The sequence below is a fragment of the Cicer arietinum genome, chromosome 4 (genome assembly GCF_000331145.2).
Source record: "Cicer arietinum cultivar CDC Frontier isolate Library 1 chromosome 4, Cicar.CDCFrontier_v2.0, whole genome shotgun sequence".
Taxonomy (NCBI): Eukaryota; Viridiplantae; Streptophyta; class Magnoliopsida; order Fabales; family Fabaceae; genus Cicer; species Cicer arietinum.
The window spans coordinates 25,821,279-25,837,150 of record NC_021163.2 but is presented as its reverse complement, the minus strand read 5'-3'; the positions used below and the strand labels follow the sequence as shown (position 1 = coordinate 25,837,150).

At 33.1% G+C, this 15,872-nt stretch overlaps 2 protein-coding genes across 4 annotated transcripts in view; one reads left to right on the top strand and one right to left on the bottom strand.

Annotated features, from left to right (window-relative positions):
* LOC101513882 (protein trichome birefringence-like 9) overlaps positions 1–2,379 on the top strand; it is a 3,353-nt gene extending 974 nt beyond the window's left edge. Inside the window, 4 exon segments of the mRNA XM_027330200.2 lie at positions 878–1,267; positions 1,491–1,649; positions 1,979–2,348; positions 2,350–2,379. Of these exon segments, the coding sequence (XP_027186001.2) occupies positions 878–1,267; positions 1,491–1,649; positions 1,979–2,348; positions 2,350–2,379 (949 nt within the window).
* LOC101510994 (uncharacterized) lies at positions 1,886–15,496 on the bottom strand. Of its 3 annotated transcripts, none has more exons than XM_004513522.4 (18): positions 15,161–15,496; positions 13,673–14,147; positions 12,239–12,330; positions 11,504–11,668; positions 10,998–11,385; positions 10,086–10,204; positions 9,833–9,905; positions 9,531–9,751; positions 9,396–9,440; positions 8,832–8,925; positions 7,040–7,231; positions 5,650–5,753; positions 5,426–5,528; positions 5,073–5,219; positions 3,736–3,861; positions 3,303–3,473; positions 2,607–2,666; positions 1,886–2,521 (listed from the first exon to the last, which is right to left on the bottom strand). In XM_004513522.4, the coding sequence occupies exons 1-18, from the start codon at positions 15,202–15,204 to the stop codon at positions 2,408–2,410; spliced, it is 2,733 nt and encodes a 910-aa protein (XP_004513579.1). In that variant the 5' UTR covers positions 15,205–15,496; the 3' UTR covers positions 1,886–2,407. The 3 variants fall into 3 exon arrangements, with proteins under 3 accessions (XP_004513579.1, XP_004513582.1, XP_004513581.1); XM_004513525.4 differs by having other exon boundaries at positions 13,673–13,955; XM_004513524.4 differs by having other exon boundaries at positions 5,426–5,513; positions 15,161–15,494.
* Positions 15,497–15,872: the final 376 nt, after the last annotated feature.

Genomic DNA, 15,872 nt, shown 5'->3' with positions numbered 1-15,872 from the left:
TGGGTTGTTTAACAAATTTTTTATAAATTAAAAAAAAAAAAAAAAAAAAAACTATTTTTTATGACACCCTTCATACCAACTCATTTTTCAGCACAAAGGAGTGCAACAATTTTTCATTCTAACCATGATGTTATTAATTTATGTTGTTTAATCCCACTTTTAATACACTCTCTCCTATCTTTTTCTATTTGCAACATTCTAACCAATCTTAAGAACATGTTGCATGCATAAGGTCTAGTTTTATACTCTATTAGCTACATGTGACACTCCAACCATGAACTATTGAAGAAATGACTCTTAAATTTAAGAGTTGTAAGTAAAATGTAATCAATAATGAAATTATGTTAGTATTATTGTTACACAAATTTTATGGTAGACCATCTTGGTAGGTGGTCCACCATAGACTAGTGTTTAAATGTCACCTGAAATTCAAACAACTGTTAACGACATTCTTTAGAAGTATAAGTTAGCAGTCGTCCTTGTCTTTACAGTTGAGATAATGACCAGATTGATGTTGGGTCAACAAGTTGAGTTTCGAGTAACCCATTTGTTTTCCTTTATATTTATCGAACTAACATCAATTGGGTTATTGTTTCAATCTTAGAGAGCAGGAATACCGTTAATTTATACTTCTAAGGATTGTTATCGATCATCGTTAGAGTTTCAAATAACTAGTTTATGATAAACCACCAATGAAGTGGTCCAGAGTAGCATCCACCTTATTGTTATTTGTTACAAAAGATGGTTAAGGGTGACAGCTTTCACAAAACTAACTAGTTACCCGTGCATTCTCCTTTTAACATGTATGATACTCTTAAAAATCATGATAAGTATCTGATTACAATTTCTCTGGATTCATTCCTTGTCTTCCACCTAGGTTCAATGCAAGTGACCTCCTAGAGAAGAGTCGCAATGGCCGCATTGTGTTTGCAGGTGATTCAGTAGGCAGAAACCAATGGGAGTCATTACTATGCATGCTAACAAAAGGGATCTCAAACCTCTCAAAAATATATGAAGTGAATGGAAGTCCTATAAGCAAACACAAAGGATACCTAGTGATGAGATTTGAAGAATACAACATGACAGTAGAGTATTACAGGGCACCTTTCTTGTCTATTATAGGTCGCCCTCCACGCAACTCATCCAATGACATCAAAATGACTATCAGACTTGATGAGTTGCATTGGTATTGCAATAAGTGGGTTGGAGCAGATGTTCTTGTTTTCAATTCTGGTCATTGGTGGAACTCGGACAAAACTATCAAGACGTAGGTACACTGAGTCTGTAGTTATTTTTTTATTAGTAGAAATAGAATTATATACTTCAGACTTTATAACACTGACACACACTACACAAAGATTTGTGAATAGCAATAGATATGCTTAGAAACTAAAAAATGTTTGGAACTTAGTTTATGTGATGATTATTTGTTTCATTTAAATATATTTTTTCAATAAAAATAACACATTTAAACAAGCTATATTTTGCAGTGGTAGCTACTTCCAGGAAGGAGGGAAGGTAAATATGAGTATGACAGTGAATGAAGCATTTAGGAGATCCTTACAGACATGGAAATCATGGGCATTGGGTAATCTAAATCCTTTGAGGAGTTTCATCTTCTTTCGTAGTTATTCACCCGTTCATTACAGGCAAGTACATTGACACATTGTCGTGGTTTTCACTCTGTCACAAACTCATTAAAAAACATCTAAAAAGAAGAAAAAAAGCTTAATTTTACTAAGAGTGAAAATTATACATTTATCATACGAAGAAAAAAAAACACTCACTCAAGCTAAAACTAACACATCAAAAATTTGAAGCACTCAAACTCGAGCTATAACTAACACACCCGCCAGAAAGGGGTCGGGAGGGGAACAAAAGCATATTAACTTTATAATTCATGATAAAATTTACTAATCTCATTCTAATCATCCCTTCGGAGTACATTTAGATAAGAGTCTGTACAGTGACATTGCAGGAATGGCACATGGAATGAAGGAGGAAACTGTGACAAGGACACAGAACCAGAAAAGGACCCTACAAAACTAGAAACTGATCCATATTACAATGTATTTATATCTGATGCTATTAAAGAGATGCAATACGGAAGCTGGAATGTCCATTTTCTGAACATTACATATATTTCAGAGTCGAGGAAAGACGGTCACCCTTCTAAATACCGGGAACCAGGTACTCCACCTGACGCTCCTCAGGATTGTAGCCACTGGTGTTTACCCGGAGTGCCAGACACGTGGAACGAACTTATCTATGCCGAACTCCTCTCAAAGAAATTTGGCAGCAACAAAAAATTTCCACAAAGCGAATAACAAAGGTGATCCGATTTTTCATCAGACCAGGAAGAATGTTAAGTTCTGTTAGCTATACATAAATCTGCATTGCTCCTGGATCATTTGACTTCATCCACTTCATCGTCTGAATCTACATCATTGATTGTCATTTGCTTCACTTTCTCAAGCTGCCTCAAGAGATCCAACCTTTCTGGTGCATAGGTGGATGGAATCTGCAAGGAAGAAGATCTATCAAATTCTTATGACGCGCGATTACCAGAGATTTTAAATTCGAATAGGAAGTCATAATGTGCATACCAGGGCTGGTACATATCTTTGTATAGCAGCCAACATGGCTGCATGCCCAACAGCAGTAACCTGTGTAAAGTAAACATTGTCCTCTTTAGTTCAACAAATAACATTGGAAAATGGTAAAAATAAGTTCATTTATTTCTTACTTCTCTCTTTTACATTTTCTATAAGCAGAAAGCTCTTTATCTTCCACTTTAAATACTTATAAGGAGCAGAAGAATTAAAGATCAAATGAATTAGATCATGCCTAGTTTGGCAGAGTCAAATTTATTAGGAGAAAAGAATCATAATAAAGTTATTCATAAGCCTTCACTTAATAATATAATGCAGAAGCTATTACAAGAGTAGGTCCTTGACTTGGTATTAGATTCTCTATGATTAAATGGTCAACAGCTCAATCTTTGTCACTTAATCTTTGTAGACTTAAATCCTTGCTAAGAAAACTGAGACATGGTAAATGCAGGCATTACAATGCCGTGCCCTTGCATGTTGATTTGTTTAAAAAAATTTCAAATTTAATTTGCCAACCTGGGAGTTTAGGCTGAATTAATCAGGTCAAATTGACCCATATTTGAAAAAGATGTGATTTAGAAGCCCAGCCTACTCTGGATATCATTTTATTATGAATGAACAGTATGCTTCTCTACCCACAACAGAACATGGTATTTCAAATATAGTTGATGAGAAAGGTGTTCAACTCACTGGAAGAAGCATTAAAAAACCGATAGGAACAACTGAAGCCATGTCAGTTAAGGTTCTTTTAAGTGCTTTCTTCTCCTTCTCAGTCAATTCATCCCCTATTAAGGACCTTCTGACCAAACCTGTGGCAGCACCAACGTCTATAGCAAGAAGTTGAGTTCCTTGCCAGACATCCTGTTTATTAAGTAGCAGACTTTAGATCTCAGATGTAAGAGACAAGAAATAATATTCAACTTTAAATTTCCATTATCACATCATATTTGTTTGAACAGTGAACATTGTCAATGTTATCAGAGATGTGACACACAGATGACATAATATTTCCTTTTCACTTTTAGAAGACATAGGGTGAAGAAAAAAAGTTGCCAGCTTCATCTGATTATAATGTGACGAAGCAGATGAGTTCTTAAACCAAGAAAAGACTAAATCATCATACCGTTCCTGTTTCTTTTAGCTTGCCAAAAGATTTCTGTATGATGTTTTCTTGCTTCTGAACTCTGGCCATCTGAACACCTTCAGCATCACCACTATAACGGGCACCATCATCACTGATCATCAAATCCTGTCAAAGCAATATAAACACTCAAGTAAAAAAACCTTCAATGTAAAATCAACAAAATGAGAAGGATGAGCCAGATAAAGTAGTCAATACTAATGGCATGCAGATTTAGTCACAAAGTAACAGTTGTTTGACGGACTGTCACAGATTTGTAAATAGCATTATTTTAAGATAAAACATTTCATTATTTTAACTTTTGCTTGTATCACCCAGTCTTTTAAAACCAGGACTAGTGATCGACCAGGTCAAGGCAGTGGGTTACCAGTCGAATCAGCAAGTCACTAGTTGAACTGCGTAACTGTTGAACTGGTCTATATTTAAAAAATTTAAATTTGTGACATATTTATTTAATACTTTTTTGACTCAATTCACTTAATATTTGAAATTTCATATTATACTACATTTAATACTTGAAATTACATATTATACAAAATTTAATTTTTATTTTATAACTCTTAAAAAGTTAAGATATAACATTTATTTTCTTAAGCTTTGATGTTAATATTATAAGTGTTCGTAAGATATAGATAATAAGCTTTGTGTTGACATAAGTGTCATACATCGGAAAATTATAAAAATTTATAGAAATGTTAGTCATTAGTTATTGCTTATATCCATTAAAAACATTTATTTTCCAACAAGTAAACGGCCGAGTGGTAAAGTTCCATAAACGGGAAATTTTAAATATTCATAGGAATACTAGTTATTGGTTATAAGCATATACATGGCAAAAACAAGTGAACGGCCTAGTGGTAATGTCAATGGCTTCAGAATTCGGGCGGGGGGGGGTTTGATCCTAAGACTGCATTTCTGATTTTTATTTTAAATAAGAACAATTTAAGTAATTGAATCGGTCCAATACACCTACCGGAACAGGTCCCGGTCTGATTGGTCTGACCGGCCAGTCTGGTCCAGGTTTTAACACTATGGTATAACCATGATATTGTGTAATTATCAAGACATATTTTATTTCCTTTTTACTTCATTAGCATTTATTAGGATTCATGTACAATGGTCAATATGTTAGAGCCCCTAGTTTGTAACTTATGAAGTCTTTTAATATTCAAACAATTCAGACCTTTCAAGTGAAGTATACATTAGAATGAGGCAGCATAGTAGGACAAAATAATGCAATATCTAAGTAAAAATAAACTGTATTCAATAAGAATATATATCCTCTTGTATATCATTAAATTCAAATGTTTCAAATGTACCACGTTATTTTCTGATTGATAGGCACTTCTTTGAACCCTTTTCTCAAGTTCCATCAGCTCGTTCCTTAGAAGCTCAAAGCGGTGGATTTCATTGGGTTCTTGGCCTACAACCTCTACATTTGGTGCAGGCTGTTCAATATAATTTTCCTGCAAACAATATAAAGTAGCAAATGACTGATTGGACAACAAGACCATTATTGAAGAACATATATAACAGTAGCAAAACAATATTGTGACAAACATCTTATGCTAATACATTATTTAAATAAAAATGAACCAAATTGACAGTTATATTTTCACAAACAATACGAAAAGAAAATCGACAGTCAAATTATAAGGATGATAATGCATACATAAGCATCCACATCAGGTTCCAGGTCAGGCTTTCCGGTGACCGGAGGTACAAAGATGCTCCAGAACCCACTATAATTTCCAGTATTTCTGAAAAAGACACGTCTACCTTTTAAATAGAGCTAAACTAAAAATAACATTAACTGAAAACAAAATAATGTAATAACTGGCATTATAACCAGTAAGTAACTACTAACTAGATATGAAAAAAAGCAAGCCTTCATACCTTTTGCTCGAGTCCACCCTTACATTGTCATTGTTTCTGCTTTTCCTTTGTATATTCCCGTCCTCTTCACTAACAGGTGTGATGGTTTGAGCACTATTAACTCCCTGAATGATTGTAATCGAAGTACCATTGGCAAGAAATACCAACTTTCTCAAAAAGCAAACTTGTAACTAGTAGTATGCATGAGTCAAGCAAGATAACAATGAATGACAGTGCAAAGAAATGATAACCTTGAGTACAACCCACATTAGTCCACTATTTAGAAAAAGAAAATTACAAATGCACCTTAAATACCATGGCAAGAAGCAAACAACACTATCCAATCCAATCTACTAATATATCCAATCTTCACCAAGACTTTTAAGCAAAGACACAAAACGGACATATCTATCCAGGGTGGTATATCTATTCAAAAGGGACAATTAGGTCCATGACAATAATTAAAAAAGGCAATTTAATCCTACAACAGAAAAAATCCGTAAATAATTTCTTTTGCATTAGTTCCCATCAATTAATGCAGTTTTTTAATTCAGCTAATAGTTATTGTTTAAGTGCAGTTTTACTTTTCAGTTTTATACCAATAAATTGCTAACTTGATTTTTGGTGGAATAAGTTGCTAACTAACAATACAACATTGTTTTAAAACTAAGTTGCTGTCATTTTTTCAGTTACCTTAATTGATTTACTCAGATGCATTATTTTAGCTTATTCACTCAGTTCTCTTAATGAAATTTTAGCTCATACATTTTCATGTTGAGATGCGGTGCGGCTACATGGGTGAATAACGTTGTGATGAGATGATGTTACTATGATTGTCAAGTAGTATTTGTTCCTCAATCAAGTTAATGGTGCACGTCTCATTCAGAATCGTTGGCTGACAAAAATGGGCAATTGATTGAAGAATGAATTATTTAGAGATTTTTGTTGTTGCAGGGAATAAATTATCCCTTTTAAACAATTGTCGAAGACTTAATTGTTGGGGGTCCAATTGTCCCTTTTGAAAGAATATGTCCCGTTGGACAGATACATTGGTGACTCAGCGCACAAATCAACATAAAGAACCAATTTTCTAGAGGTTTAGGTAGGGACTAAGTTGTCTCGTTTTTTTTTTCTCAGGGACTAAAATATGCTTTTATTTTTCTCAGGAACTAAATTGGGTCTCGTAGTTTTTCTTATAGACTAAAATGGGTCTTTGCTCTACAAAAAATTAAAGACATGGATATTTGGAAGTTGACAGCCAAAGAAGAAACACATATTCAGGAAAAAACTAGAAGATATTAACATAAAACAAAAAAAGGAAAGATGCAAAACAGTTGATGTACTTTCAAGGAAAAAACCTTGGATGCACTATTCCAGGAATTGGTAAAGAAGGTTGTGGAGGATAGTGTACCTCCTGCAAAGAATCAGCTTTTGCTCTGAAAGATGCCGCCAGGAATTCAGCTTCTTTCTTAAGTTTTCGTATTTTTTCCAAGTCAGAACAGGCTGCTTTCAAATGCTCTTTTCCAGAACTAGAGCTTGACACATGCAATTCTTGAAGCAAATTTTCAAGTTTTATCACAGCTTCTTCAACACTTGTCAATGCCTGAAATTAAATGTCAAAAAGAAGGTATCAACAAGAATATGATACATCAAAACAAAAGGTTTGTGATCCATCTAATGTATGAAGAATATTGATATGTTTAGATATGAAGATGTTAGATTATGCATTTATAAATTACTGAAATGGAGAGGACAAAAGCTGCTGTACAATTTATTGTTGCTTTGGTAACTTATTAGTATGACTAGGCTCACCACAGACGTGCATATTCATGCAGACCAACAGACATAGATTAAAGTGTGTCTATATATACACACACACATACATACACAAACAGAATCTCATTTGTGTGAAAAAAGGAGTAAACTAGTAAGCTGTACCTTTTCATTTAGGTCAAATACCTTGTGATTTCAATTCTTCAAACAATTGTTTTTTAACTCAACTTCCCTATTTTCTCTCTCATTTCCACAACTGTTCCATTCCCTAATTCATATACGAGAACGAATACTCTAGTTCATTGGATAAATTTTTCTTACTATTTGTAATCAATCATCCACTTTAAGGTTTTCAAACTTTTCATCACTACCACTTGAGGGTCCACTTCCGGATCAAATAGGAACCCCCTTGCTGTGTTGAATAAGGATAGACTGGCATTTGATGGCTCATGCTGCTTGATTTCAGAGCAAAGAGGAAACCAAAAAATTGGAGGAAAGGAGAGAAAAATTATAGAAATTTGAATGTATAAAAATATAAATTATATCGACATCCCTAAATTTAAGATGCTTAAGGAAAAGAAACAATTGGTTGGTATAAAACTATTAAAGATGGTCTTATCATAACTACTTTTAAAGTTATACATATGATCGGTTTAACTAAACCATCTATACAATTGTTCACAAAACAATGGATGCTACAAGACTTTTATCAATTTTTATGTTGTGCACCTTTATCCTATTTCTTGCTACATTGGACGGGATAGGTAGGATAGTGATTTTATCAATTCGGGACATTTTGTACAAATCAATGGATAGTATAAGAGTCAATCTTGATCATATTTTTTATGTTATGCCCCTTTAGGCTATTTCATTTGGTACATTGGATGAAATAGCACAAGGCTAAACAGGTTAACTTAGTTTCTAATCACATCCATCATTATCCCACAGTAAGCATGATGGAGTTATTATACTAGTACAGAAATTATATTATTAAACAAATAATCATCTTGATATATTTATACTATCTTATATATGCATTGATTGTATAAAAGGCTAGAAAGGTAAGCCCTATCCTGTCTAATTTTATCCATGGTGCCTGATGGAGTTATATACTAAATCATCTAGTGCACCATCGAAATAATAAAAATTAAGTTTACAATACCTAAAAAGACAAAGTTTACAATATATAGGCTAAAGTACATAAATATAATATTAATGACTATCCTAAAATTAAGTAAAGAGAATACTAAAAATAAAAGGAAATAAAAGCTATACAAAAGTGAAAGATTTCTCTATCTTACAACAATAGACAATATTAATCTTAAGGTCTATGTTTTCAGGCTTGACACTAATACTATTGAGTTCAGAATTTAACAAACTTGGAAAAAGCACCTAAATTAAGTTCAAATTTTAAAATGCAGGAACCAAACCTCGTCAAAAGAATCTGACTCTTTCAATGTTGACTGAATTGTGGACCTATGTCTGTCAGCTATTCTCTTGGTATTACTCTCTGATGCCTTATCCCTGCATTAAATTTACAAAGATAATAAGTGGCACAACTTTTGGAACAACAATATCATAATGATTTGAAATGTGTTATTCTAGCATGATTCAACTCTTGGTCTTCCATTTTGTCTTCTACATGCAATTACTCACTTTTTTTAAGAGTAGTGATATGGCATATTTACTTTCACTTATGTGATCATTCAGTAGAATAAAATATCCACCAAAAGAGAATTTGCAGAATAAAATCTAATCCAATATGAATTTCATATTGAAGAAATGAAATGTCTATTGTGGAAGTGAAAATAATGAAATTTCGTACTCGGAAGCAATTGCAACTAAACTTGATGTTGCCAAAAACAGTTTCGTGATCAATATTTTATTCCAAAAATGTCAAGTTTGATGCCAGAATCTTGGCATCAATGAATATACACATGCACCTATTGGAATGCAAAAAACACTGTAGATGCAGACTTTGCCATATAGCTTACTTTATCATCCCAAGTTCCTCCATGCACTCCATCAACTTGTTATGCCTAACATAAAATAAAATAAGATACATATAAAAATTTAATAAGTTTGAAGCTAGTATTTCATTAAACTATAAATAAACATTGCTCTGGTACCCTGTAGACAAAAACTCGGCCGCTTTTACATTTGAGGGGCTCTCCAGCCATGTGCTGTATTTAATAAAGCTCTGCATCCAATGAGAGCAAACATCAAATGCTTGGGTCACTGCTTCGGCATTTGGAGGACCTTCTGGTTCACTTCTATGACCATGTGACTGTTTTGTGATGCTTGTGATTCCCGGATAAAAAGGAAGCCAATCCAGCTCTTCACAAACTACCTATGCAGTTAAAGGACTTCACCAGTTAAACTAACTTAATACTCAAGCGTATATGTTAATGTAAGGACCATAAGTACTAACCTCAACATACAATTGATATGAACTAATGGATGAGAGCTGAGAGTAGTATAAAACACTGCCCCCAATAAGATACCTGTAACAAATAGTTACATAAATAAATAAATGCATATAAAAATTCATAGGATACAAAAACAAAGTTGCAGAAAGAGGTGCTGAAGTTGCATGAATTATTATGATGAATCATGACAAGACTCCTGAAACAATAAGAAACATAATATTCCAACAATAGTAATATATGTAACAGAAGTAGCACCTGATGAAATCTTCAATTGGATCATCAAGAGTACGAAAACCATTTGCTAAAAGAAAGGATCGTGTACTTCTGCCTAAAGCAATAAAGAATCCAAATATAGCCAAATCCTTCTCCAAAACCTGCACTATGCTAACTTTCAGCTGAAGCCTTTTGTTACAAAAAACATTAATAAATGGAAAAGGATTGAGCACTATGATACTCAATTTAACTCATCACTCTATTCTTTTTATTTTATTTACATAAAGTGCTTTCACTTGAACTTTCTAATAGAAAGTAAACTTAGCACAATTTTTAAGCATATTCCTGCATGTTTAAAAAAAAACAGAAATCATTTCAATGTATTATACTCCCTCTTGACTCAAATATAAGCAAAAAACTAATCATATTTGATGGTCCAAAATTTAACTAACTTCACTTTATTTCATGCTATTTTTCTTAAAATATCCTTTAATGTAACAAGTTCCAATATAAGATTAAATGAAACGAGGGGGTAATTTAGGAAATCTTGTTAGTATTTTGATTCTACCAAGGAAATCAAATAAAGGTAACTACTATTCTTAATTTGTGTGCAATAGTTAGTTTTGCTTATAATTGAGTCTAGAGGTAATAAAATATATTTGTTTTTCAAAGCCAGTCCATAAAACAAATTTCAGGATCAAGAAAGTCGTGAACTCCAGATGTCAACACAATCAAAATAAATTACAGTCACATCACAGCCTCATAGGCACAAGACCATAACCATGTTAACGAATAAGAATAGGTAAAATGATACATTTAAAGAAAATTATAGGTCTCACTCAGGTAATTTAATGTAAGTGTAGTTATTGAATATGTATTCCTAGACATTAAACCCGACATCCCTTCACCAGTAGTGTCAAAACCAAGATGTCTTCAAAACTGAACATAACTAACCTCAATGCTTTCAGATGTTGTCAGTCTTGACCATATTTTCTCCTTATCAATAGCTTGCTGTAGCTGCCTTTGAACAAGATTTACCCAGAAAACAACCTCTTCTGAACCCCACTCACCTTTCGCTCTACAAGCTGCAGCTCGTGGACCGAAATGTACAAGAAATTCTCTGTGTAGACCAACATCCTTTATAGAATTATAAGCTTGACTTACGGGAATTAAACCAACAAGCATGTCCATCAAACTACCAGCTATCTCTGTGCTCATGGAAAAGAATTGTGAGCAAGAAACTTTTGCAGGGCCAAGTTTAGCAATTGCAGCAATGCATGTAAGTGCAAGCAAGAGAAGTGATATGTCACTTGCACTGCTTAAACCTTTACTTTTTCCAGACCTGGGAATTCATTCAAAAAAATTACTTCTGCATTTTTGATAAATATAACACGAAGGAGCAAGAAAAGAGCCCTAAAAATTAACGACTCAGAATGTAGAAATGTCAAAAGAGAACATACAAAGAAATGGCAGAAGTAAAGCGTCCGTCTCCTTCAAACTTAGTAACAAAGGATGTCACTACAGCTGGAACTTGCTCAGACCAAAACCACTCATATACTTCGGGCTGTTTGGCTGATAATTGCTCTCTAATTAAGCTCTCCAAGGGAGCAGATAGCCTTAGCAAACTGGACCAATGCAACATTTACACAAGTTTTAGGCGGAAAGCAACTAGAGAGAGCACTGTTAAATATTAAAACTAAACGTATAGAGAAAGAATGAAAGGAAGAAAACCATGAGCCAGTGGAATACCAGCAAATCAAATATTGGAATGCAGACAAAACAGTTTATAAGTATACAATCACTTTGTCTAATGATAAAAAATTTAAGTGAATTTTAAAGTTTGTCTGTTATAAAACTTCCATATTAAAGGAACATCACAAATTAATACCTAAATGCGCGTCGCAGATTTAAACTTTTAGATGATTTGCATAATATTCAACAAAATTCAGATTTCATTGGGAAAAGACATACATTTTAAACATCAAAATTTGACATTAGGATGCACCATAGCTATAGGAAATACATTTCAATGGTTAAAACATCAAACGACTGAATTAATTATCTGATGAATAATTTCGGACACATACAAATTTCTTCACACAAGGAAAAGCAAAGAATTCCTATTTCCTTCTAATAAATATGTTTAATGCAAAAGAAACCGAAAAAATGAACCAAAATGCAAAGCAACATGTTACCTCCTTTGAACAAATACATTGACATTTCTATCTCTGCTATCACCTTTGGATGAAATTTCACTTGCAGCATGCAATAAGGAGTACACTGCAGCCTGAAAAAATTTATGTAACCTGTTTCTCAGTTCCTCATAAATTTTGCCAATTTGGAAGCAGTGAGACATAGTGAGATAGTAATAATTCTTGTAACAAAGGCAATAAAAGAAACATTACCAAAATTCATTTATGATAAAGAATCGGCAGTGTATAACATTACCAAAATTCATCTATACAAATGATATTCGTTTGTAAGATAGTAATTAACTCGTAAACGTTATAATATTAGAAAATATCTTATAATATCTATTATATTATATTAGAGTATCTTGAGTTATTTCTTATGATCAATTTATAATCATAGAGATATCTTAGAATATCTCTCATTATTATTATGATGTGTTCCTGATTTAGGATTGAGTCTATGTTCTCTATAAATAGAGATTAGTATTGAGTCTTTTGTAATCAAGTTAGCATAAAGTTATTATCAATAATATTCAAACCCTTATTATCTTCTCTCCTCTTTTTCTCTAAAATCCCACAACTTCAACAGTAAATCAAGTTTAGATTCTAGGTAGCCAAATTTGGTTAATCACTCTCAGAATTGTTTTCTAACAGACTCAGTCTTACTTGAATAGACTCAAAATTATGATGGTGACTCAATGAGTTCAACTTAAAAGCTAAAAAATGGTTCGAAACATGGGGCTCAATTGTGTTTCGTCTTTATGCGGAAACGACATCAAAAGTCATATCTTATCATTCCATCACTACTGAATTGGCCTAGGAGGATAGAACTTCAGTTTTGTCATAAAGTAATGCCTTTCAATGACCATAAAGCAGCAGTACTTGTATCACAATTCACAATAATGTTTTTAGCAGTTGGATTGGCCTATTGATCCTTTGTATGTTTGTTCTAATGATGAATGAAGCATACAATTTTAAGTTATCACAAATGAGTTGGTATTATGGATAAAAATCTTAGAGACAGATACGGTGACACTGCATATAGTTCAAATATTAAGTTCTATTAACTCCAATAACTATGACGTCACGGCTCACATACATACCAATGGAAAGTTTCTTCACATAACTACAAATATGCCTGAACTGAATATTGCCATATATTACTGCATGTTTTTGTCAAAACACCAACAAGGCATGCAAAATAAAACTTAGTCGCGCTTGTTACTTTTACAATTCCTCTGGCGTATATTCGTCTAAACTCACGCAAGTTAAACAAATGAATAGCATTGCCTTTGCAAAAAAAAAAAGAAAAGAATAGCATGCCATCACAAAGGCTGTCAGTCAAAATTTCATATTGCCAAATCACAAATGCATGTCAAACATTACAAATGATATGAATCAAACAATATTGTCGAAAAATTAAAATTCTGATGATACCTGACATGACAGAGCCTTCACCCACGCGGTTTGGTCGACTCCAACCCAAGCAGTTGAAAACCAGGATACACGTGAGTACGATTTATGCTCTTTAATTGCTAGCTCAAAAACCCTGGCTGCATCATATAAAGCTTGCACAAGTCCATCATAAAAGTTTTCATCTTCGAGTGAACTATTCAGTTTCATCCTCATTTTTTCAAGGTTAGCACTAGTGTCAGCTTGTGGACTCCCATTGACAGTCATACCATCATCAGAGGTGGCAAATGGGAACATGCGTAGATTCCTACAAGGCTTAGAAAATGTTAAATAGTATTTTCTACAATCCACCAAACCATGACCATTGCTCGTTAACAAATCATGTCGTATGAGGCATCCCTTTCTTGAACTGCCCCATTTACTAAATAGTACACAATGCAAGTCCGACACTTTTCTCCCTACACAAGAGGAACCATTTGAAAGCCAACAATTCGAGGAGCTGCCAAATGACTAGCAATTAGAAACAGCACACACGCATTACACATGCATAACTATATATAATAACTAGGCTCAGATGAATACAATAGTTATTAAGGAAAACAACAGAGAACAAGCTCCTTCCACCATATTATTTCATGCAGCTTTGTAACCTATATTTGTAAACCTTAAAATTTAGTTTGAGCTCAATCCTGCAAAACTGGCTTGTAAAATGAGGAATGCCTCCTATTTATAATCACATTTTTAGGTCATATCTCATTCAATGTGCGACTCTCAACACACCTCTCACACTCAGGATTGGACAACTAGAGTGTGACGTGAGTAGCTCGATAGCAAGTGATCCAACGGATGTTGGATAGACTTTAATATCATCTTAAAATTTGGGTTGGACTTAAATCAACCCTACAGATTGGCTTGTAAGGTGAAGGATGAGCGGATGACTCTCATTTGTAAACATATTTTCAGATCAAATCTCATCTTACAAAATCAGCTTATAAGGTGAGGGATGACTCTATTTATAAAGATATTTTCTGGCCATATCTTATATCTCATGTAATATGTGACTCTCAAGAGTAAAGATTATCTATTGACTTTTAAAAGCTAATTAGTTTAAAAATATTTTTTTAATCATATTAATGCCAGTATATACAACTATAGCCACTAAAACTTGACAATACTACACATTCATATGGTTACTACCTGAATTTCTTGCAAGAAAACTATGCATCATAGCTACTCTCTACAATTCTTCACAAATTCTAGTAAAAACGTACATATCCTCGGAGCAAACAAAATTGTTGCAAAAAATAATTCAAAATAGGGAAAACCGAAATGAAATGAAAAACTTAAAGATTACAATTGCAGTTATTAATTTTCTCAATCAATTCACGTGTATCGTTTCAATTGTAATCTATTTCGAAAAGTAAACCTAAGTTCCTCTTTAATATTCCTCATTCAGCGAAGAAGGACCGTAATATGTCAATAGAAACATAGAAGAATAGAGATATGGAATACCTTAAGGGTAGAAAGTTGGTGGTGGAGTGCGATTTAACTGCCATGTAACGGATGGAGAATTTGGAGAGAAAATAACTGAGTTTGCGATAACTAGAGTAGAGATAGAGAGAAGTTAGAAGGAGGGAAATGGAAGAGGTTGGGTGGTCCAAAACAGACACGGAAAGAAAGAAAGAAATAATGGAAATGATGATTTAGCTAGCATAAGGGAGAGGGTGCTTTATCTGAATACGTGGAGAACTAACAAATCACACACAATTACAATTTTACAAACACCAGTGTGTGTGTGTGATTGCGATTTGCGGCGACGCCCCTTGGTTACGATATTCGCGTTGTTATGACCCACTCCATCTTACTGCGTCAGCCGATAACACCTCATACGACATTCTATATACAACAATTATTTTCTTTTTTCTTTTTAAAAGCATTATTATTATTATTATTATTATTATTATTTTTATTATTATTATTATTATTATTATTATTATTATTATTATTATTATTATTATTATTATTATTATTATTATTATTATAGTTTTAATCTCTTATTTTTATTAATTTAAAAAATCATCGTTTTATTTTAAAATTTGATATATTTGGTATTTTAATTTAATTTTTGGAAAGTTTTTTATTTTGATAATTTAATTAATGATTTATGAATAATTAATACATTTAGATGATTTTATATCTTTAAATTGTATGTTATATTATTTAA

Bases quoted from the DNA above. Each gene is read 5' to 3' on its own strand.
- LOC101510994 (XM_004513522.4), bottom strand. From the start codon at position 15,204: ATGGCAGTTAAATCGCACTCCACCACCAACTTTCTACCCTTAAG. The intron at 10,205-10,997 runs GTTAGTTATGTT...AGCATAGTGCAG, and splicing joins CAACATCTGAAAGCATTGAG to GTTTTGGAGAAGGATTTGGC. The intron at 8,926-9,395 runs GTAAGCTATATG...AATTTAATGCAG, and splicing joins GAGGAACTTGGGATGATAAA to GGATAAGGCATCAGAGAGTA.